The sequence below is a fragment of the Cervus elaphus genome, chromosome 16 (genome assembly GCF_910594005.1).
Source record: "Cervus elaphus chromosome 16, mCerEla1.1, whole genome shotgun sequence".
Taxonomy (NCBI): domain Eukaryota; kingdom Metazoa; phylum Chordata; class Mammalia; order Artiodactyla; family Cervidae; genus Cervus; species Cervus elaphus.
In genome coordinates, this window is record NC_057830.1 from 7,179,791 (window position 1) to 7,205,089 (window position 25,299).

Below are 25,299 nucleotides of genomic sequence, written 5' to 3' on the forward strand. Positions count from 1 at the left end.
TTATTCTCCCTTGGGCTGTGAGGAGATCCAACCAGTCAATTCTAAAGGAAATCAACCCTGAATATTCACTGGAAGGACTGGTGCTGAAGCTCCAATACTTTGACCACCTGATGCGAAGAGCTGACTCATTGGAAAAGACCCTGATGCTGGGCAAGACTGAAGGCAAAAGAAGAAGAAGCCAGCAGAGAATTAGAAACTTAGATATCATCACTGACTCCATGGGCATGAACTGAGCAAACTCCAGGAGAGAGTGGAGGACGGAGGAGCCTGACGAGCTACAGTCCATGAGGTCACAGAGAGTCGCACACGACTTAGAGGCTAAACAACAATGACAAGTCCTCCCTATCTTTGTCAGAGCTTCCAGAATATGACCATAAGTGAAATTCCTCCCCACCACTCAGGAGGGCCTTTCTTGGGTCTAAGGGTCTTCTGTTCTGATGGTGGATACACTTAAATTTAAAGCAGCCCAGAATCGACAGGTCAAAGACTTACTACCCGTGCCATTTCTTCATCAGTCATTCAAAGTTCCACTGCAGATTTGATATGTGGTTGTGAGAAAACCTTTTACCCATTGGACCTCAAATTTTATTCTTTTAACAATCTCTGTCTGGTACCTACTATGTGCAGGAATTATCAGGATCCTAGGTATTAAATAGGAAGAAGGAATGGTTCAGTTCCTTCAGCTGAAAATGACTGGGCTGAACTAGACGGTGCTTAAAGAACCTTCTAGCTCTGACATCCAGGGAATAGATGAGTTACTCCTGGATTTTACAGTCAAAAGCAGTTTCCTTACCATGCCATCTAATTCACTTCAGCAGCTTTCCAAGGGGCAAGCCAATCCCTCAATGGGACAAACCCCAGCAGTGGAATATGACAGTGGCTTCCCCCATCAGCTAGTATCTTATGTGTCCTGGATTCAATCTCCCTTTAACCACAACAGCCTTTGGGATCCTATTTGTTCTCCAGATGTGGCCCCTATTCAGGAGAGAGTTGCTAGGAAAGGAGAGGGATAGCCCTTTTCTCCTGTACTAGGGTGAGCAAGCCCAAAACTCTGAAAATCTGAGCAACTTCTGCAGAGCAACTGGAGAGGAAAAATATCAAGAAAGGTCATAGCCCAACCCATTATTTCTCAAAATGCAACAGTCCTGCCAACATCTCCTTCCTAAAAGGATCACTATCCTTCAGCCACCGGAAAGACACAAGGGAGGGACCGTATCTCAAGCCTTAGGGCTTCTGCTTCACAGGGAAGCTCCACAGCCCCCGGCTCACGTGCTCACTAACATCACAGTCTGCAGGTGGTCCTGGTCCTCCTCCACCCAGCTGCCAGGGAGCTCATCCCCAAACCTCCATCGGAATACTTCACACCTCTGCTCATCTGCTAAAATGATGACCAACATGTGTAATTTAATGGCTGGATGGATAGATGGATAAATACCAGTCACTCCAACATGTTGCTAAGACTCATGACTAACCTAGTGTAGACCCTCAAATTGCATATTCTGCATCATCAGCTTTTTCATCATAAATATGAAATCATGCTGCTGCTGCTAAGTTGCTTCAGTCGTGTCCGACTCTGTGCGACCCCATAGACGACAGCCCTCTAGGCTCCTCTGTCCCTGGAATTCTCCAGGCAAGAATACTGGAGTGGGTTGCCATTTCCTTCTCCAATGAATGAAAGTGAAAAGTGAAGTCGCTCAGTCGTGCCTGACTCTTAGTGACCCCATGGACTGCAGCCTACCAGGCTCCTCCATCCATGGGATTTTCCAGGCAAGAGTACTGGAGTGGGGTGCCATTGCCTTCTCCGTATGAAATCATACATAGGTATAATTTGATAAGCACACTAATATTTAGTGATAGGAGAATGGTTGACCAGTCTAAGGTCAATCTGCTCAATGGAACAGTAAGCAGTTGTTACAAATATTCATAAAGATCATTAAAATTTATGGAAAATGTGTTACAATGTTAAGGGAAGAGTGATATTCAAAACTGTACTTTATAGCAGCATCTCGATGCTGTTCAAATAACTTAACGTGACAAAATACTACCAGCAATTATTTCTAGGTGGTGGAACTCCGGATGATTCCTCTCTCCCTACTTCCATTCCTTCTGGTCTTCTGAACTTTCTCTGTATTTTCAGCATGTATGAGGTGTTCTTGAACTAGCAATGATGATGATTAAACACATGTACTTGGAGATAGAGGAGGAAGAGTGGAGAGAGAGGTTCTCAGCACCAGTCTGGTTCCATTACAAGGACCACAATCCACGCACAGCAGCTCAGAGTCACAGGACTGGCTTTATGACGACAATGAGATTAGGAACATCCTTGTAGGAATCAGGATCGCACCGATCTTAGTGGTAACTGAGCTTTCTACTATAGATGCCTTGCTTTAGAGGAAACGCATGTAGTCACCTGCACTTCACTGAGTTCTTGACAACTGTAGGTTCCCTATAAACACTTTGATGAATTAATAAACCGTCACCCACCTGACAGTACATGGGCCTTATTTGCATGGAGTTCCACAAAGAGTATTCCCTCATGCTCAATCATGGGTTAGCATGTTCATTCAATATTTCACCTGTTCATTCACTGGATGCTCATTGAACAATCTCTGGTTGCTAGCACTGTGCAACAACCAGACACTAACCATCCGCGGGAGAGGAGATCTGATGTGGGGCCTGCCCTCATAGACCCTGCAATCCAGCAGAGGCAACAGTCCATAAACAAACAGGAAAGTAGTGTACATAAAGTACAGGCTGAGTTACTGCTAGAAGGAAAGTTGATAGATGAGGCAGGGGTTGTGCAGGGCCTAAGATGGGAGTCATGGTGGCAGACCTTAGTGCCGTATGCTGAAGAATGACACCAGGACTGGGAGCAGCGCCGCCCAGGTTCAGTCTAAAGGTGCGTAAAGGACCCAGGCGGGAGAAGAGGCCTCGGTCCACAGAGGTCCCGAAGGAAACTCGAGTGGCAAGAGTCACCAGTGAAAGAAGGAACAGTACGAGGGCCAGTGGGACCAGCAGGCAAGGACCACAGGATGGAAGGTTCTGCAGGCTCCTTGCAGATTACGCGTAAAAGTAACGGGAAGTCACTGGAGGGTTATGACATGGGTGACATGATGTAACTCACATTTTTAAAAGATCAGCCTGAATGATGAACGAAGAATAAACTGGGAAAAGAAGAGCACAGGTAAAAGCAAAGTCAGGAAATAAAGAGCAAAGGTGTGATCCTGCATATGGTGGGTGATGTTCCCATTTCACAGATAAAGAAACTGAGGCTCATGGGTGCAGAGGAACCATACCAAGGTCAAAGCTCAGAAAGTCACGGAGTCAAAACAGACTTTATCAAATCCACGCCATATCCTACACATTCAGGGTATGTAAAATGTGTTTCTAATCTTTGGCATTTATTTGATTTTAACAGACACCTGTACCTACACAGACAAACACACACACACACACACACTCACACTGAAATCATAGAAACACAGGATGCTAAAGGATGCTAACACTGGAAGAGATCACCTTTCTTACTCAGGGTCTGTGAGAATTAAAGTTTAAAGCTCCAAACCTGTGCTGTCTACTTCAGCAGCCCCTAGTAACATGTGGCTATTCAAATCTAAATGAATTAAAATTAACATAGAATTCATTTCAGTTCCTCAGTTACACTCATCACAGTTCAGCTGCTCCCTAGCCACAGTTGGCTTATGGCTACCACACTGGATATTACAGAACGTTCTATTGGACAGTGTTTCTCTAAGGTACCCACCATAAGGGGAAGGGATTAAGCTCTCTCCTAGGCATCTAGAATGGTACTAGTTATGTACTATCCTTAGGAGAATTGAGAAAATAGTTACTCAAGTCATTTCCCACGTTCTGAGACTTGGAAAAAGAACCTTGGTTGAGAAAGGCTAGATTCCCCTTTAGTTTACAGATCAGAAAACTGAGGTCTAAGAGGAAGAAGAAATCAATGAAGTTGCAAAGAGTTCAGGTCTCTTGGTTCCCAGTCCAGCATTCTTTCTACTATATACCACAGCTCATTGTTCGCAAAACTAAAACCACCTAGTCAACACATGTTTTCAAGACAGATAAAAATAAAGGAGTTAAAAAAGCCAGGGGTGGCCTTGAATTATTTATTCAGTTGCCCATGTGTGAGGACCCAGGCGGCGGGAGGATCTGAGTATGTTTTTTTAAGGAAAACCCTTGTATTCTCTTAGCCCACAGATGTGAGGAACAGCAGGAGGACATGAGGATGGCCAGGGGCTAGGGTTGGCATTGATGAATGTAGTGGAACACACCAGAGATTTTGCAGGGAAAGAGAATTTCAAGTAGCTCAACAGCTCTGCAAAACTTTGTACAAGATGGGAGCTAGTATTTCCTGAGCATAGAGTGTGTGTGCTAGGCATGTCACAGATGTCATCTCATTAAATTCCCCACAGAGGACAGGTGGAGTGGGTATGGTTAGCACTTTTTATGGAAGAAGACTCCAGAAGGCCAGAAAGGATCAGAGAGGTGAGACAACTTGCCCAAGGGTTAGGGAGTGGTAAAGCTGAGACTGGAATACAGACCGCTCAACATCAAAGCTTGTGCACTTTGTACTAAGCCAATTTCCATGAGTATGAACTCCTTGCATATGGAAGACCAATAGATTCATTTCTTTTAAAACAATTTATTGAACTTGCTGACCTACTTCCTTCAGTCATAGACTATAGTCTACATAGCTGTTAACCCTAATTAGATATGTTTCTAAAATGTCAGTTTTAATTTAACATATGATAACTCCATTATGAAATCTTAGACTGAACAGAATAGCTATTGTGTGAGCCTCAAGTACCAACTGACTAGAGGTTATTAAAAACATGCTGATTGAAGCTGAGGGCCCTGTGTAATAGAGACATATCTCATTACGCAACAATTAACCCTCCAATAGGTTTCCAACAATCAGATGGTATTTATTTAATGGACAATAACTGCTTTATGAAATACAAATTGAATACACACACAGGAAGCTTCATTTACAAAACTTCCATTTTTAAGTGGAATCGAGGCCAAGGCTTGACCAAAAGTCTGATACTTCTCATTGCCACAGAAAAAATAAATAAATCCACAGGCTGCTGGAAAGGCTGCTCTGAAGTGTCATATGAGGTTTCCCAAACCCAGCTCTGAGCTCCCAGTGAGGGCGGCTGGGGCAGAGGAAGGGGGTGTCTACAGAGCGTCTAAAGAGTGCATTTCCTTTCTCCATGATCGCATTCATCCAGCTGTCAAAAGAAGGCTCTAGATTCAAGGCCTGATAGTACTGAAGGGAAACAGGAGCCCAGATTTAATTGTGACGCCATGACCTGATATGTTTTTATGCACACACACACATACCTGTGAGAACTCCTTGCCACATTTTATGGCCTCTGTGAAGGGGAGAGTAACACCTCCTTCATAATTCAAGGTTTGGAAAAACTTAATGAAACAACACGCGAGCCTGAGATCAGACACTGCAAAATGTGAGTCGGAGCCTGGCTCCCACCACTTTCTGTGGGCTTTTGGCCTCTTTGAGCTCCAATCCCTTCCTCATCTGGCAAATGAAGAAGTTGATTCCCCTTTTACAGAAATTACCGAAGAGATGAAATGAGACTCTGTACAGCAAGCATTTAGTACGGAATCCAGAGCAGAGTGAGCACTTGAGAAACAGCATGCACAACCATTGAGTAATATTAATTCATCATCAGCTGGTTATTATTTCCACCATCGTCAATACTGTATTATCATCACTGGATAAAACATTCCCAAGAAGGGCTGGGAGGGGGCAAAAATACGAATCCACACTAATTTATAGCCAAATTCCAGCCAAATTAAATGTCAACGTGCTAGTACATTTTCATGATCCTTTAAAATCCCCTAAAGTTTCAGCAGCTTGGGGAGACCCAATGTTGAAAAGCACCACAAGAAATGATTTCATTTATGTTTCCACCTTCAGACCACTGAGGCATCATTAGACCCACCTTTCAGTGGAGTATAAGACGGAGGGGGAGAAATCAACTTGCCCAAGGCCATACGGCTAGTGAGTGACTGACAGAAGCTTAACTAAGGCACCTTGGGCCTTGACTTATCATCCCTGGATCTTCTAAAAATTCTACCTTCAGTTCTATTAAACAACAAAGGCAAAGATTCTCATTTTACAAAAATACATGTGTGTGTACACACACACATACATATATATATATACACACATATATACAGTGCATATATATATATGCATGTGTACCCTTCATGTATAATGTACCCTTCTTATATTGTACTACGCATATACAAAGGTGTTAGCTCATTAACCAGAGGCAGGTTAAACACCCAAGCTCATGAGATGAGACCTGTACCTCCATTCCAGACGAGGTTCAGGCAACAGAAGTTTCCATGTTTTTAACAATAAAATTTAGCTTAATATTCACCACATAAATTATGCATCATTACTCACTAATTTCTGTTAGCAATCATTTATGTATTCCCCGATCCCCAAATCTACAACATGTCTAAATGGAGCAGTCGCTGTGCTAGTTAGTCCTTGAGTGAGTCTTAGTCCCTTACTCGGGTTCAACTCTGTGTGACCCCAGGGACTGTAGCCCGCCAGGCTCCTCTGACCGTGGCATTCTCCAGGCAAGAATACTGGAGTGGGTTGCCATGTCCTTCTCCAGGGGATCCTCCCGACCCAGGGATCGAACCCAGGTCTCCTGCATTGCGGGCAGATTCTTTACCATCTGGACACTTGTGGGCACTTGTTAAACAAGATCAACAATAAAAGACACAGTGAAATCCCTCTCCAAGGCTGCTTTCCCTTCCAAGTTTCCCTCTTCTTGGCAGGAGAGAGAGAGAGGGATCAACACTTCGCAGGCCACACTCACCTTTCAAAGAAGTGGCCGTCGATGGGAGGGAACCACTCCAGCATCACAGAGTCGGCCGTGTGGCTCACGACCTGGGGGGCGAGGGCGATGGGCGCCGGCTTCCTGGAGGGCTGCCAGCCCTGGTACACCAGGTCCAGGTAACAGTGCATCCTGGCGACTTGATTGGGCGTGAAGGAGTCCGTGCAGTCGTCATCTGCAAGCAGGCAGAGGGAGAGATAAGCACCTCGTTGCACGGACGGACAGGCGAGAGAATGATGATGCCTCCCGGGCGGCCCGGAAGCCAGCACCTGGCCCCTGCCAGCTCGGAGCTGGCCTCTTCCAGCACTCAAGAGTTAATGGTCTGTGAACAAATTAGTGCGGTCATCACTTCTGCAGACAGGTGAGAGGGAGCATCAAGAGGGGGAGGGCGGATGGGACTCAAAAGGCACGGCTGAGCCTGGAGCGGGAGGTCGCGGGTAAGGACAAGGGCAAGACGAGCTGCTTTCCATGGTCAGTAAGTCACACAGCCCCTCACGCCTCCCTGTGCAGCCAACCAGGCACTGTCTCTCACTCACCCACTCGTGTCCTGTCTATTTGCTCACTCATTCTTCCACATGCTCACTTGTTCCTTCACTCCCACCTTCACATTTGTTCATCGGCTCATCCATTAATTCCGCTCCTTACTGATGCAGCAGTACCGCCTTCCAAACCAGCCTTCAGAGCATTGACTCTACACACTCTGCTCTAAGCCAAGGGCCACGGAAACCTGCAACCCTCCTGCCGTTGGGGAGCTACCAGTCTAGCTATGGAGCAAAGGTCAGTTTGCTGCGTGGCTCAAGGTGGTCATAAGGCTGTTCAAGTCTGTGACGCCAGCCCCCGATGACAAGGAGATGGTGTGGCGAGGAAGACAGATAAACTGGAGAGGCTTCTAGGGGAGGTCCTGGGGGTCAACCAGGTTACACCGTGAAGACTGGGGAAGAAGACGAGGGATGGCAGAAGGGGCAGCTCAGGACCACAGAGGCGATGAGCCCTGGGCAGTGAGCACAGGGAAACTCGGAAGGAGTCCAGGTTCGGCATCCAGGCTTCGGTGTCCACGGCAGGAATGCAAGGACAATGACACCTTCTGCACGGTGCTGTCACTGGGACACGGACTGTGGGCTTAGCACATGCTTCGTACATGGGATACTGGGCTTTGGGCACGTGTAACTCTCCCGTTAGTTTTGGAGTAAATATTCTGATCACTCCATTTCACAGAGGAGGAAGCTGAGTCTGAGAGAGGTCTCACTACCTTTTTTTTTTTATTTATTTATCTCACTACTTTTTAAAGATCACAGAGCTAGAAGCGGGTCTGAGATGTGAACCCAGGCAGTCTTGACTCCAAGGCCACGTTTCTAATCAATATGAGAACTTTTTTCTGAGTGTCCATGAGACTTGCATGGACAAAGTGTCCTGCAGGTGTTTGATAAACAGGAGTTGAGCCTGAGTCGGAGGGGACTAGAATACAATCTCATCTCTGAATGTCTTTAGATCTAATGACCTTCAGCTCTACCCTCTGTTTTCTAGGATGCGGAATGAAGGCCACGACCCGAGACTCTTCCCTGCCAAGGAGGAAGCCTGCCTCCCGTCTCTCCCTCCAACAGCTTTACTCAGCTGCCCCAGGGGCAGATCAAGGCACTGTTTTGGCTTGGTTTCCAAAAACACCACTTCCCAGAGGTGTCTGCCTGGCCAGGGATTCTGCAGCTGGGCCCCAGACGGAGGAGAATGGGGCTCGCCAGATCTTTAAATAAACCCACCATGGGAATTCTGCGGCATAAACTCACTTTCTCTTATCAAACAAACAGAAAATAAGTTTGGGCAGGTGCCGGGCAGTTGGACATGACCTTGAGAATCCAGCTTGGGGAAGGGATAGGAGTGTGAGGAGGTTATACACAGAAGCTGCCTCTGATTCCCTTAGCAGTTTTTGACGGTCTCCTTGCCAGCACCCTGGGGGCGACTTTTATACATTTGGAAGCAGCAGAAGAGCCCCGAGTCCTTTGGAGAACACCACCAAAGAATGACTAGTTGCACAAATCACTCTCAAGCTCAGATACCTCCGTGTAACTCCTTGGATACAAAACATGCTATGGGTTGCTTTTGCCTGGAAAATAAGAATCCAAATGCCCCCAATGGTCTAAGAAGGACTGAATGGTCTGGTACATTTTCCTTCGTTACCATGGACTTTGTACTTCATCCCGAAAGCTTTGGAAAAGCCACTGAATAGGTTAAAAGCAGGAGAAGGGCATGCTGGCTAAAGAAGTAAGGGTTATGCAGTTAGATTCATGTGTGGATGATCTGGAGTCAAATGATTTGTGAATGATCTGGAGTCACTGTGCCTCGGTTTCCCCACCTGTAAAGTGGAGATACTGATGATAACAAGAGTGCTGGTGTCAGAATGCTGCTGAAGGTCACGGAAAGTGTAGCATCAAGAGGCGCGATCAACGCTCAGCGAACGCTCACTGCCTCGGGACCTGGGATAGAGCAGGCACCTGTGTGCGCACGCGTGCTTGTGTGCGTGCATGCCTGCGTGTACGCGGACACTAATGTGGGCGAGTGTTAGGAAACCAGAAGCAGGAAAAAAACCAGAATGTAAAACAGTCATTCTCTTTGATTTTGCAATATTGCATTTAGGAATTCGATGGATCGCTACTCATGAACAAACATGAGGGAAATCTTATATACAAGGACATCTTTTGAAATATCATTTACATAGGAAAAAAATGCCAGAAATAACACATCTGTCTATTAATAGGGGGAGGGCTCTGTACATTAAGGTGCATGCACAGAACAGAATTCTAATCAGTCATTTCCCAAACAAGGAAGTAACTCTAAAACTCAGGCCCCTTGTGTATAAGTTGGGGACTTTTAAATCAACCCCACAACCTAGTGATGGTGTGGCTTCCATGAGCTGGAGCACATATAGCATTTATCTAGATGAATGAGAGAAAAAAACAACAATATATGCTTTCTTCTCTATATTCTGATTTGTTTGGTTTTCTTCCTCCAAAGGAGTTTCTTTCCTTTTATAACTTAAAAATGAGCCATTTCCATGTCTGCCAATTTAACAGTTTGTAAAATGGGTAGGTGACAGAAGCTGGTAGGAAGACAGAACTGTACCTGAACTTTAAAACTGAAGTCAGAAAACATTCCTCCCAGAGCTAGATCACTTAGAGACTGAACCGCTGCCAGAATCTTGGGTGAGGTACCAAATGGTTTCTGTCGATCATAAAGGCTCTGCCCCAATTAGCTGACGTTTCGAGTTGGCCCCTCTTAGCTCCTGCCTCCACAGGCTGCCCGTCCTGACACCTGTGGCCCCTTCATCCTGCTCTCTAGGACCAGCCAACCCATCCCATTCTTCTGTCCCCATGTTGTCTCCAACCAGAAGGGACATGGGGGACTTCAGTATTCTGCGAGGCTACACCAGTCCCCAGGCTGTGGATGTTGTGCTGCGAGTTTGCAATCTAAACTTTGTTCTCAAGAACAATTTCCACCTGCAGCCGGAAGGCCACAGGGCAGCGAGGTTCAGGCCCTCCACTTCCTGTGGAACCTCAGACACAGTGCCGATCCCTGACAGCCTTGTTTCCACCCACTGTGAAACAGGGACTCATGATCCCACCTGCCTTCTGCAGCCAAGGAAAGCATGCACCTAGCTCACCCATTTCTTGTGCATGAATAACTGACGGTTCTGTTGTTTTAAAAACAACGATAACAACAGTAACAGCAACAGATGATTATATCCACCGCAGAACACTTGGTATGTGCCGAGCATGTTACAAAGAAATAAACATCAACCTAAATATTACCTAGAGATAAAAAAAAAAAAAAAATCTAGTGTATATGTATGTGTAGACGGATATGAATATCTATAGTGGATTTCTGTGATTCTTATCATCACAAGCATCATATGTATGTATATATACACATACACACAAACATACACATATTTGTGATGAGATATGATACATGTGCCAGGCCTTATACTGTATATTAGGTTCTGCAGTGTTTTCACAATTAACAGTCAACAAATAATCCTGCTAATCATCACTTACTGAGCGCTAGTTTTGGTACCAAGGACAGTTCTAAGTCCTTCACCTGTTAAGACTGGCACGCAAGGTGAGGGTGATTGTCCCCCATGCACCAGTGAAGTAACAGGCTTAGACAGAAGTAACTTGCCTAAGGTCAAAGTCAAAGGCTAGCACGCAGAGGATTCCAGTTGGTTCTCACACCCTAGACTTCATGCTCTGAACCACTATGTTCCTATCAACCGTCTGCTACTTCATCTTCAGTGATCACAGGGTGTTCTGCCATGTGAGTGCCTTGTGATTTATTTCAGCAACCCATTCTCTTTGGATTTGTAAGAAGCTTCTAATTTTTCACACGTGTAAGCATTTCTCTTCTATGACTATTACACACTTCAATTAGTAAATGTCTAATTAATATGTGGAGAAAAAACTGCTAAAAACATTTTTAGGATGAAATCTGTAAACACATTAACAGATTTATTTCCTTAAGACATACTTCTTAGAGGTGGGGCTGCCATGTCAAAGCTTATGTGCATATTAAAAGGAACATACAGAACAGAGGGGACAAGACACTTGCTCCCATAGCTGGGGAAGGCCTGCTTTCTGCACTCTTGAGGCAGCCGGGCTTGGAGGCCCTCTTAGTGGGTATCTTATGGCATACTGTCTTCAGGAAGTAAGAGTCTGAACTGCCCTCTTTCTATCTGCCTAAGGATTAGCCAACAGCTCAACGTGACCGCACTCACCCAGTGCTTGACTAGGCTTGTCCCTAGCACCTGCCTGGTGTCTGCTTAATCTGAGCAGTTGGGACACTCTCAGACTCCCCCAGTGTCAGAAAGGGAGCCAGACAATTGTTGCTTAAATGCAGGCTCTGCCAAAAAAGGCATGCCTTGTTTTTGCCGTGTGACCCTGGGAACGTGACAAGTTCCCTAAGCCCTACTTTCTCCATCTGTAAAGTGGGTACAGTAGTAATAGCACTTATCCCATTGGGCTATTTAGACGTTTCAATGAGACAAGCCTATGGGGCATTGCCCACAGTGTCTGGTATGTCGTAGACACTTCGCAGTTTCTGCAGACTTGCCACCAGCCATGTTCAATTCATTACAGTCTTAGGACTAACAATTAATTCAGGTCCTCAGCTTCACTCTCCTTGCTCAATAGCCACAAGTGGCTGATGGCTACCATGCAGGTCAACACAAACACAGAACACACCCATCTTCTGCAAAAAGCCAGAGCACTCGAAAGGAAGGAACTCTAAGCAGCTGACCCAGCAAGGTCTCTACCCTCTTGTCGAGACTGCAAAGCCCCCGTGTGTCCCTCTCCCCAGCCCTGAGAACCCGATCCTGGTCTGCATTTTGGATTTCTCCCAGCTGCTTTTGTCACCCCATCTATCAGAGATCCCAAGAAAAACAAACATTTCAAAGCTCGTGGTCGCCTTGAATGTGCTTTTGCGGGTGTAAGTTTGTTATCGTAGCTCAGTGAATTAGTTCTGCTGTTAATGGGTCACTGAGCTGAGGGGTTCCTTTAAAAAAGCAACATTAAATCAATCACCCTTTAGATCTGTACAAAGGGGAACAACCACAAAAAAAAGATTTAGTTTATGGGGGTCCGGTAGCGAGTGGCAGGCCGGCAAACTTCCAGACTCATGTTATTGTTTATTTTCCATGCGCGTGGAGCTGGCCAGGGCAAGGTGCTGTAGAAATGGAACTTAAGCAGGGCCCTGGGAGGGGACGGGACACTGGATGCGGATGCCGGCTGGGCTGGGAATGGGAGCATGGCAGAAATCTGCTTTTGAGGAAATTCCTAGCACTCGGGTCTTTTTTAGAGACCCCACGCTAGGGGCTGTTTATGGCGCCAAGGGTGGATGCTGACCATTCAAGAGACCTCAGGCGTGAACTGTATGAACCTTAAGCTGGAGATGCCCCCAGAGGTCGTTCAGTCCAAATGGGAAGCTGGGAAGACCCACAGGCAGTCATGGAACCCACTGGATTTCAGGAGGGACAGCCTCTCTTCGAATGCAATCTGAGGCAAAACCCCATCAGAAACGGAAACTGCTAGAAGCAGGCTCCCCTTGTTTAAGCAGAGATAGAGGCCCAGGGTCACACAGCCACTCAGAGTGCCCCCACCTCCCTGACAATGATCTCTCTGGCACAGACTCGAAAACCACCCAAATCGCTCACTATCCCATTCAGCCATCAGCTAGGTCTCATTGGAAGAGTGGCGTGAGAGGAAAAGACAAAAAATGGCCACCTGTGAAACGGGGGTGGTTCCAGTCCCACAGGCTTGTTGAGAGAATTAAACAAGATGGAACACATTAAAGTCCTTTATGAACAATAACCTTTTAATTTTTTTTTTTTTAAATCTTTGGGCTGTGCTGCATGGTATGTGGGATCTTAGTTTCCTGACCAGGAATTGAACCCACATCTCCTGCATTGGCAGCATGGAGTCTTAACCACTGGACCTCCAGGGAAGTCCCATGAAGAGTAAACTTTTACGTAAGTAGAAATATTGCTATACAAATCAACTTTATATACCTGTTGTTGGAGAATTTATTCACATTCCTCCCTACTTGTCTTTCTTCTTCCCTTTCTCCCTCCTTCTTTCCTTTCTCCCTCCTTCCTCCCTTTCTTCTTAGCAAACATTTTTTAAAAACACAAGGGCTGTGCTAGGCGCAGAGAGCACAGTGATGTCTTAGAGACAATCGCTGCCTTCACAGAGCTCACTTGCTTTGGTGGTGGAAACAAACACCTAAATTGAATATTGTAATAGATCTGGATGCTCAGCTAACACACACAAGCATCTGGTGCTTTACTCAAAGTCTCTTGGCCTAGGGGTGAGGCTGCGACTGTCCTAAGAAAGGGGTATCTCATTTGCTCTTTTTTTTTTTTTTTTCATTTGCTCTTTTTAAGTTTTTTTTTTAATGGGGACCATTTTGAAAGTCTTTACTGAATTTGTTACAATATTGCTTTTGTTTTATGTCTTTTGGTTTTCCTGGCCCTGAGGCATACCGGATGTTAGCTCCCCAACCGGGGATTGAACCTGCACGCCCTGCATTGGAAGCTGAAATCTTAACCACTGGACTACCAGGGAAGTCCCAGGATAGCTTGTTCTAATTTTCCAAAGATGTTATAAGGACTAGAGCTGGTCTTGATATACACTAAAAGGAAGTGTAGGGGATCTTGGAATGTAAAGAATGAGTTATTAACACTGTTATCGACAGTATTAAAAAGGACTCTGAGCGGGTATATGCAGTGAGGGAAAAAACAAATCCATCTCATGTAATAATTTCACTATTTGTAAAACCAAAAGAATTCTATTTTACTGTAATAAAACGGTAAAAGAGCATGTGAAAATTTTGTGGTTTTTTTTTTTTTTAAAGTTTCAACAACCACCAGCTTAGAAAACTATAGCTGCAAAAGTAGGAGAAACCTCAGAGATCAATTCCAGAGTTTCCATTTTCTTGAGAAAAGTGGGACCCAGAGATGGGAAGTGACGGACCCCAAGCAGTAGGTGACTTAGCAGCAGAACCTGACCTTCTACTCAGGTTTGCTGACTTTTAGTCCTGGTCAGCTTCCTAAAGTATCTTTCTGAGGAGCTTTTAGATACAACATCTTCCTTGCATCCCTGAGGTACTCATGGAAGGCACAGGTGCTCGATTATTTGGGATGAGGACTTGTTGGGATGAAGAGGTCTTAGGAAAGACAGGCAGCCTGCTTGAGCCAGGCTGGGAGGCCACATCTGACACTCTGGCACTCTGGTGCAGGGTGTGGGCCTGCAGAGTGTGGGCCTTACCTGCGTAGCTCATGAAGTTGTTATATGGAGTGTTGAAGAAGCTGTTGAAGCCACACGTGTCGTTCCCTGGCCCCGGGTCGCCGCAGAACTTGTGTTTCGGAGCTGGGTTGGTGTCACTGCAGAGGTCTCCGGTCTCATAGGAGGGCTCTGTCTCCATGCAGGGGTCGCTGCAAGACTGGATTTCCGAGATGCCTCGGAAGATGTGGTAGAGGCCCAGGCTGTGCCCAATCTCATGGATCATGGTGTGGGTGTGCCCAGGGATGCCGTAGAAAGATGGATTCAAGACGATGCCACCTGCCAGGGGGAAGTAAGAGCGTCAGGCGAACTGGGCACCCTGCTTCCTGCTGCAGGAGTCCCCAGATCCCTCAAGGGGAAACGGGGCCCGGCCCGAAGTAACCACAGTCTCCTCCACCCTATGACTCCACGGCTGAGAGCCGTTCTGACTTGTGGCATGAGTCACTGATGGAGTAGGAAGAAGTCTCAAAGTCATTTTGAGCAATCCCTTCATTTTTCAGTTGAAAACACCGACGCCTAAAGAAGCAAGGCAACTTATTCAAGAGGATTTCAAACTACTTAGAGGTAGTGGCATGGTTATAATTCGAGGACTTTGACTTCTGGACTGGCAAAGATTTCAGCTGCAACTTCTTAGGAAGTAAGGCATGCCCCAGCTTATGAATATGCTACCAAATTGTTTAAATGAAACGCTCACGCCCTGACACCTTGGTTCCGGCTCTCATGTTGCCTTCACTAATGCTGTGAGGTTGAGCAAGTTGATTGCCATCTCTGAATCCCGTTTTCCAAGCTCTGTACCCTACGAGAGCGCGTGTTCATAAAGGCCAGCACTGTGGCGTGTTCAGCATTGTAACACTGATAACAGTCAGTGTTTCCTGAGCATTTACTAGGTATTTTCAGGCCTTGTGTTCAGTGTTGCCGTGTGTGTAAGCACACTTAATCACCTCACAACCCCGCGCGAGGGACACTGACTCACAGAGAGGTGAAATAATCGGCCCATGATCGAATTCGTAAGTGGGGAGTTCCAATCTGAACCCGAGATCCTTGGATTCCAAAGTCAGGGGTCTTAATCAGTTCTGCTGGTAATGCCCACCACAGGCGCAGAGTGTGGCATCTCATCAAGTAAATGTTGAATGCCATTAAGTAGCTGCTGAATGCCAACCCAGTGTGAGGTTGTGAGGCCTAAGTAATTGCGTGTAAGTAGCCAGCATAGCACCTTACACACAGCAAGTGCCTTGTTTACTGTCTAGCCACTTGCTACCCCAAGTGCAAGAACGAGCAGCATCAGCTTCACCTGGAGGGGATCAGAGATGCAGACTCTTAGGCCCCACCCCAGACCTACAGAATCAAAATATTAAGTCTTTTACCAACAGCCCCAGATGACTTGCCTGTATGTTCTAGTTTGAGAAGCGATAAGGCACCCCACATGTCTTAAAAGAATGACCGCTCCTTCCCCTGGGCAGATAGATGGATCAGACCTCAGGGAAACCAATGGGTAGCATGGTTCTGTGCTTGTTTTTAGCTACTGGAGAAAGACATACAGGTTGGCAGATAGATATTTCAGCTGGAAAATCCAAGTGTGTTTAAGGGAAGGTTAAGCTTCAAGTCCGAGGACAGAGGGATGGATAAAGAAGATGTGGTACATATTTACAATGGAATACTATTCAGCCACTAAAAACAATGAAATGCCATTGGCAGCAACATGGATGGGCCTAGAGATTATCTTATTGAGTGAAGTAAGTCAGGCAGAAACGGAGAAATATTGTATGACAGCCTTTATATGTGGAATCTAAAAGGAAATGATACAAAAGGAACTTAGAAAACGGAAAGAGACTCAAGGACTTAAGAGAATGTACATATGGTTGCCGGGGGAAAGGACTAGTTAGGGAGTTTGGGATGGTCATGTACATCCGGCTATATTCCAAATGGATAACCAACAAGGACCTACTGAATAGCACAGGCAACTCTGCCCAATGTTACGCGACAGTCTAGACGGGAGGGGAGAACGGATACCAGGATACGCATGGCTGAGTCTCTTCGCTGTTCACCTGAACCCGTCACAACACTGTGAATCAGCTATACCCCCAAGCAAAATAAAAAGTTTAAAAAAAAAAGGAAAAGCTTCACATCTGAGCAATTAAGTGCGGAGCAGCACGTTGCATGAGAATGGTGAGGAGGGAGGCCCTCGCTATTCTCCACTGGCAAGCCTGGAGCAGGCGCGGGGGGAGTTTTATCTCAGACTGAACCGCTGGGAGGGCGAGCTTGCTCAGTCATGGGGCTCACGGAGTCGATTAATTCTGAGCTGCTCAGAGCCTTCCAGCACAAAGATAAAGATGTGCGAGGGGGTGTGTGTGCTTGCACGTGTATATGTGAGAAGCGGCAGGCAGAGGCAGGGAGGAAGAGAAATTGAGACAGGAAATCTCTCTCAATTATTTTCTGTCAATCATAATAGGAAACATAATCCCCTTCCCACCCAAGGCTTTTTCCAGGGATCATGGTGTAACAGCAGGAAAAGAGGGTGTGTATATATGATTCTAATAAATTGGGTTTGATTGGGCCTACTGCAGAGGAACCGCTCAGGATCAGCATGTCTCGGGACGGAGAGGTGGCAGCCTGGGAGGCCGGCTGGAGTTAGCCTGACATGGGTTGCAATCTTCATCCCGTTTTGCAATGGCTGTGTGATCCTGAGAAAGTAACTTTGCACCTCTGCCATGTTCTGAAATAAGCAACAGCAGCAGAGCACCAAAGATTCTCAGTCTCTCTGTGAAGCTGTAATATTGAGGTCAATGGAGAATGAAGAGGGGGGGCGGGGTGCTGGCAGGACCCCATAGGTGTTTCCAGGGGATATGATAGGATTACAGGCTCGATGTCCAGGCTGGGTCTCCCAGGCTCCCCTCTCCACAGAGCAACCGCACAGAGCTTGAGTCCTGTTTCACTGCTTCTCTTAAAAAGGTGAAATAGCTTGAGGCTGACATCATCCTGAAATACTATAACATGCTATGGATTTATAGCCTTCTGTATTCCTGGTCCTCAGCCAGTCTCTGAAATTCATGGAATTATCAGGAGTATTTCTCTCTCACTGTAGAAACTTGCTGCTCAACCCTTCTAAGCCTCTAATCATGACCCTTTTGGTTGATTTTTCAAAAGGAGAGAATTTCAGTCCTGAGAAGGGTCTTCAGGGGCCCTCTAGTCTAACTTACTCACTTAAAATCTGAAGACATTGAGACCTGGAGAAGGAAAGAGACTTGCCTAAGGCCATCCTGCGAAGTGAAGTCACAGCTGAGAACAAGCCTGTATGTTGGCTTTAAGCCAGCAAGATTCCCATACATCATGTAGGCATGTGATATGAGCTAATCAGCTTCAGCTTGCCTGAGCTGCACACTCTCTTTCACCCAACCCCTGTCTGTCTAGGTCTGTCTGTCTACCCATCCATCATCTATCTCATGGTTTCTCAACAACAGCACTGCTGGTATTCAAGGCCGGGTAATTCTTTATCGTGGGTATCAAAGGAGATCCAGCAACATCGCTGGCCTCTACCCACTCGATACCAGTAGCATCCCCCCATTTGTGAAATCCAAAAATTTCACTCAACCTTGTCAAATGTCTCCCAGGGCATAAACATCCCCCAGCTGAGAACTGCCAGCTATTTATTGCTGTCTCCATCTCTACACAACCACACATGTGTATGTACACACACACACACAGACATACAAACTGATTTCACTCTCTTAAAAACAACTAGCAACAGATAGTGCTCTGGAGCAAACTAAGTCTAGAAGTTGACTCAATACAACTTTATTGTTTGAAGTTGCAAAGCCCCTCAGGTCCAAGATATTGTGGATTTAGAGCAGTTACTGGACTCTGGTTGTATCATTGGAAAATCGGACAGGCCTGAGGAAAGATCCAGCACTATCACTCTGCTGAGCCCTAACATTCTCAGAAAAAGGTGCCCATTGAGTCATTACTATTCACTGGCGTAAATAATAGGAACATTCTGACACAGGCAAAAGAGCTAAATAAATTGCAGTGCCCTCACTCAATGGCATATTGTTGGTATTTGGTCACTAAGTTGTGTCTGACTCTTTTGCAACCCCATGGACTACATAGCCCGCCAGGCTCCTCTGTCCCTGGGATTTCCCAGGCAAGAACACTGGAGTGGGCTGCCATTTCCTTCTCCAGGGGATCTTCCTGACCCAGGGATCAAGGCTATATCTCCTGCTTTGGCAGGCAGATTCTTTACCACTGAGCCACCAGGGACACCCCCAATGGCATTTTACATGGCCATTAAAAAAATCCTGGTCTTTAGAGAACTGGACATAACTCAGAGAGAAGCTTTTCTCTTGTGATGTTAAGTGAAAAAAACAAAACAAAACTGGATAAGGAGTAACTTTGAAGATTGTTGCAACATGGGAAAATGTAGATGGCATAATATTAAGTGAAAAAAAAAAAAGAACACAAATTTGCATCTATGCTATGATTTCAGATACGCACAAGTTAAAAAATGCATATCTACATACAGATGAGTACTGGTACAGAACATGGAAAAGTTGAAATTAAAGGACAACAGTGTTTGCTTACAGGGCCTGGTTCAGAACCCATTGTCATTTCTGACTTTTGGTGATTGGCTTGTATAAACACACGTGTTGTTTATGGATACGCATAATTTGAATGTAAGAAGAATTCCTGGTGGTGCTGGTGGATGGAACATGGAGGAACAGGGAGTTCTTGCAAACTCTTTGTTTCCTCCTTTCAAGCCAACCCATCACAGGCTGGCCCAGCACAAAGCTGTTACTAGGCTGAGAAGATACTCGCATGAACGAAGAGGCAGGGGGTGTACGGAGAAAGCAACCAGTGAACAGAGTCGGAAACCTAAATTCCCAATTGTGGTTCTGCCCCTGATTTGGGTGTGACCTTAGATAAGCCCCCTTTGCTCTCCAGACCTTAGTTCCTCCACTGGTAGAACAGAATAAATAGTATTGGGTTATTGTTCAGAGCCTCACTTGATGGCTGACAGATAAGGAATGCTCAAGAGTTTTGCAATATCAAAAGAGATCAATAACTAAGTTGTTCACCATCATTACCACCACGATCACCATCAGAACTGTGACCCCCATCATCATCCCCACTAGTCAGTGTATGCCTGTACCAATCCAACTTCTTCCTGAAGAAGCTTCCAGCTCTCACCTAAGTGCATCAGGGCCTCCTTGTCCCATGGCCAAGTTGCTACGCCTGCCAACTCCTCCTCCGAGGAGTTTGCAAAGAAGATGTTGAGGTGTGTCGATCCATCCAGCCTAAGAATGTTCTTCATCTCATTAACATCCACGTACGCTCTGTAAGAGAAAAAGAACCTTGGCTGTCATCACCATCCAAAAAAAAGGTACTTTTCAAATAACGGGTACTCCCAGATTAACTGAGTCACACCATGTGCCAGGCACTTGGCTAAGTACTTTATAAACATGACCTCATTGACTTCCCCCAATAATGTGATACAGTAAGTGAGGGGATCCCATGATATAAACAAACAAACAAAAAAATGTCCTTGTGAGTTTGAGAAACTTGAAGTTTTCTCAGCTTATCAATGATAGCAGCGTTCAGTTTAGAACCTCAGTCAATCTAAAGGCAACAACTGTGTCCCTAGGGACTCTGCTATATTGACTGATGACGGGGCAACATAATACGGACATAGATTGAGAACGGACCATGGAAGAGATAACACATATTCTAATCCTGGCTTCTTCTCCACTTCATTCACTATGGACCTTGGACCATTTATTAGGCAAACACTGGGAGGCCTGCTTTGCATCTCTATTCCCATCTTGCAAGGGGGTGTTATTATTCTGTTCTCAAGACAAGCAACATGTGGTCCAAAGTGATTAAACAGGTTGCCCAGAGTTGCAGAACTCGGTTTTCAAGGTCAATTCTGTCTGGCTTGGAAACATATGTTCCTTTCACTGGGGCGCTATCTACCTCCCATAGATGATTCTGCACTCTGCAAGCCTTTATTACTTTGTCCATAAAATAGGCCAAGGTATATATCACATTGGAGGCAGCCATCAGTGCAGAAATCTAGAATATATACTGATGCATTTGGAAAGTGAATTATTTCCGCACGCTGTCATCATTAGCTCTTTAACACACCAAACAAACACGTCAGACAAAGAAAGAAATGACCTTGGGAAAGAGACTGGCATATCCCAGGTGCTCAATAAATAAGAACACTTCCCTTGTGGAGTACGACTCTCCCTTCAGAACAGGAATTATAAAGCTTTGGGCCAGTCACAGACTCAATGGATCACAGAGAGAGTTATCTTACCCACCATCACGCTTCTTTCAGGTGGCGCTAGAGGTAAAGAACGCACCTGCAATGCAGGAGACGCAGGTTTGATCCCTGGGTCAGGAAGATCCCCTGCAGAAGGGCATGGCTACCGACTCCAGTATCCTTGCCTGGAGAATACTAGAGCCTGGAGGGCTGCAGTCCATGGAGTCGCAAAGAGTCGGATATGACTGAAGTGAGTTAGCATGCATACGTGCATATTCTCTCTTAGGATCCTTGTGAACAGCCAATAAGCATTTTTGGAGTAAAGTTAGAAATGAATCAATGAACAAAAACATATAGAAATAAGCAAGCAGGCAGCCTGGTGTAGTAGGTGAGATAAAGCCTGTGAATAATGATCTTTAGTGGTTCAGATGGTAAAGAATCTGCCTGCAATTTGGGAGACCCAGGTTCAGTCCCTGGGTTGGGAAGATCATCTGGAGAAGGGAATGGCACCCCACTTCAATATTCCTGCCTGGAGAATCCCATGGACAGAGGAGCCTGGCGGGCTATCGTCCGTGGGTCACAAAGAGTCGGGCATGACCGAGAGACTGACAGAGATCTTTAATGTTTGCTGGGCCCTTCCCTGCAGCCTGACACTACATGGATAATCACCTTTAATCTGCATTACACTGAGGTAGGTGGTATTGTTATCCCCATTTTCCAGAAGAGGGAAAAGAGGCTCGCATAACTTCAGACGTTGCTTGGGTCACACAGCTAGCTGGAACTGTTTCCCTTTCTCACCACGCTGCCTCTCAAGGGTGGGGGTGGGGGGGCTGGCACAGAGCCTGGCCAGCTAAACACCAATGATGCCACCCTTCTTGTTTCTTCCTGGAGTCACAGAAGAAGCTCCCCACATGTGAAGCAGTAAAGTCAGAGGTCCCCAGTGGGGCCTGTAGGACCCTGGCTTCCCCTTTAGCCTCGCATCACTGTTCCCTCCCCTGAATTTCCCAGTGTGTTGTCAGCAACATCTGCCTCCCCCATTCCCCGCATCGTGCATCATCCTCAGAGCCTTTACTCACGCTGTTCCTCTCAAGGACCTAGCTCCTCTGATGAACAAATCCAACGTCTGTGCTGGTATCACTCCTCCAGGAAGCCTTCCCCGATTCCCACCTCACCTCTGTCTCTTCTACCGTCTCTGCACCCCTCCGCCTCCCATGAGCATGCACACTCACACCACTCCAAACACTCCACTGGTCTGCATCTACCGCTGTCTGTGGCTCCCTGGGGGCGGGGAGTGTGCCTAATTCATCTCTGTGTATCACCTACTTCTCAGCACAGGGCTTGACCCTTGGCAAGCACTCAGGAGATCTGGATAGAGGAGAAAAACATTGGGAAAGAGAAAATCTAAAACATTTAGGCCCCAGTCTCAGCTGCAGCTTCCTTCCTATGAGGCTCCAACTTCCTTATCAATACACTGGGGTTAGGAACAGATGCCCAGTGCTTCATGGGGCATTTCTGTGGGTCACGAACCTGTACCTCCACTCTGGGGGGAAGAGAATATGTCTGAAACCTACAGTGCCCTCCTGGCCCCCCATGTGATCAAGAGCCCATGATTAGTCATGGGACCATAATTTTTCCAGCTTTCCAATTACAAAAAAAAAAAGTTGCACATGTGTTGGAGATACAGGCAAGGCCTGGAGAAGTCACACCTGTGTCTAGGCTGAGCTGACTAGGAATTCCGAGCACAGAAGCTGAGATAGTGACCCAAAATCTCACTGCTGTACCTCTGCACCCCTCAGCTTCTGAGACGAGAAGCCTCATGAGGAGGCTGAATGAGTCTTCTCAGTGATCTGAGTAGAAATGAGGGAGGATAAGGACAACACATGGTAAGTTCTCACTGTATGCCAGACCCTGTCCTAGCTACACCTGTTGTCTCACCTCTGTGCAGAATTTGAAGCCACGGGGCAGAGCATGGACGATGACCTGTTCTCAAGTCAAAGTCCTGGGTTTGAATCCAGCTCTTCCCCTGGATGTTTGGGTCCCCCCTGGGTTATTTATTTAACTTCCTGTGTCCCCGTCTCTTTATACAGAAGATAAAGATGCTAACAGTATCCACCTCATCGAGTCGTTCGGAGGATCTGGGACATTAATAAAGGAAGGGTAAAGGGCTTAGAATAATACCTAGCACACAGAAACCCTGGGTAAATGTTTAGCCATTCCTGGTATTCATCCCGGTCCTACAGATGAAGGAACAGGGGTTCAGAGATCACATAAACACTGACAAGGCCAAGTCCAAATCTCCATGTGTCCAACTCTCCCCTCAACCTCACCCTCAAACCCGAGCTCTCTCAGGACCACAGGGAAAAGAAACAAGTGGGAGCGGAATGAAAACACCGAGATGCTGAGGTTTCCCTGGATCGGCCCTTCCCAGACTATTTATTATTTTCTAATTGACTTGTCCATTTCCATCTAGCGCTCTCTCGGGCAGAGAACACACATGTTATTAGAGAAAGTCACCTCTTTGTTCCAGGGCTCCAGGCTGAGAAAGCTTCAGGAGAGGAAGCAAGGGGCGGGGCCGGGGCGGGGAGATGTTTTAATTGGTTGTTTATTCCGATGTAATTGCAGAAACCAATCTTTTCGGTGGGTGGTATTCATCCTGGCCCAAGGCAGAGATGTGGGATATTAAATAAATAGACTCTCCCTTGCTTGTATATGTTTTTGTTTTGTTTTGTTTTGTTTTTGGTTTTGGTTTTTCACACTTTGAGAAGCTCCCGTTTCCCTAAAGAGATGGACCCTCTCTTCTCCAGTTATTTTTTGGGGGGGACCCACACAAAGGACAATAGTTGTGTGGCTAAAAGATTTTCTTCTGCTAGCTAAGGTCTTCCTGCCGGTTCAGAGCCAAGTGGGGTGTTTCCCGAAAGTATCAGGGGAAAATCTTGGGCATAGGAGTCCATGTATTTAACTTCCTCCTCCATCTCTTTGTAAGGTCTGTTGGACTTCCCTGGTGACACCTGTCAGAGCCGGGGACACGGGTTTGATCCCTGGTCCGGGAAGATTCCATATGCCTCGGAGCAACTAAGCCCATATGCCACAACCACTGAGCCTGCACTTCAGGGCCCACGAGCCGCAACTACTGAAGCCCACACACCGGGAGCCTGTGCTCTGCAACCAGAGAAGCCATCGTTATGAGAAGCCCCCGCCCCACAACCAAGGGTAGCCCCTACTTGCCGCAACTAGAGAGAGCCCACACATAGCAACAAAGACCGTGCACTGCCCAAAACAGTTAATGTTTAAGAGAAGCTTTGTTCATCCCCTTTGTAGACGGATGGAGGAGACAGCACAGGCAGTCACACTGAGAAGGACCATTCAGAGTTGATGGAGATGGATGCTAAGAGGAGGAAAAGGGTTTGCCGAGGGCCACTCGCTCTCCGTTTTGTTACCACGGGGAGGCTGGTCCCCTAGGTACACTCTAAATTGGCCAAATTTCTTCAAAAAAAGAAATCACCTCCCCCCAATTCATCTAAATCCCAAACTCTGTGTGTTTATTAATTTATGTGCAGGTTCTACTTGACTGGACAGTAGACCCGGATCCACGGGCAAGTTGCTTCGCCTCTCTGAGTGTCAGCTAGCTCATGGGGCTACCAGAGGGAAGGACCGAGCCAGCTCAGCACCATCCTGGCACAGACCTCCCCCCACCACCCCGCATTTTCTGGTCTCCGACTATTTCTCTTATTTCTTCCTCGTGGGAAAACCCACCTCTGGGTCACTCTCTGGTCTCAGCCTTCAGAGTCTTATGCCTACACCCAATCTTCTCCTCCTCCCCACAACCTCCCACTCAAGTTCTTACAGTTTCCTCATCCCAAGAACCTCTGGGTTTGCCCAATGATGCCCGTTCCTGAAGCATGTCCATCAGCCTCTCTTCTCTGCCTTACAAGCTCTCTTCCTGAATCTCAGCCTTTTAAATTCTTACCCTCCCTGCTAGGCTCAGTTCACATGTACTACATGCCACGTGTCTGCTCCTGACCATTCTCCCCTGTAAGATGGGGCGATGATGTCCACCCTTCAGGGCTGTCAGGAGGACCAGAGGCAGAAGAAAACGTTCCTCCCACAGTGCCTGGCACATTCGAAGGCACTCATTGATTAGCCAGGGCTATATGTATTGCATTATTATTATTATATTAATTACAAGGACAATTATTAGCAACACCAAAATCAACAGCATCAACCTCTAGCTGAAAATGATTCCACCCTCCTCAGAGGCTCCTAATTTTGACTCTAGTTTCTATTATCCCGCTCGGGATTATCCTCGCAGACTTTCCATCAG

General features: G+C 46.4%; 1 protein-coding gene across 1 annotated transcript in view; it reads right to left on the reverse strand.

Moving 5' to 3' along the window:
- PAPPA (pappalysin 1) overlaps positions 1-25,299 on the reverse strand; it is a 253,037-nt gene that overhangs the window by 175,880 nt on the left and 51,858 nt on the right. The window contains exons 3-5 of the mRNA XM_043927830.1: positions 19,904-20,049; positions 14,708-15,001; positions 6,882-7,074 (exon numbers count right to left, since the gene is read on the reverse strand). Of these exons, the coding sequence (XP_043783765.1) occupies positions 6,882-7,074; positions 14,708-15,001; positions 19,904-20,049 (633 nt within the window). The remainder of the gene's footprint in view (positions 1-6,881; positions 7,075-14,707; positions 15,002-19,903; positions 20,050-25,299) is intronic.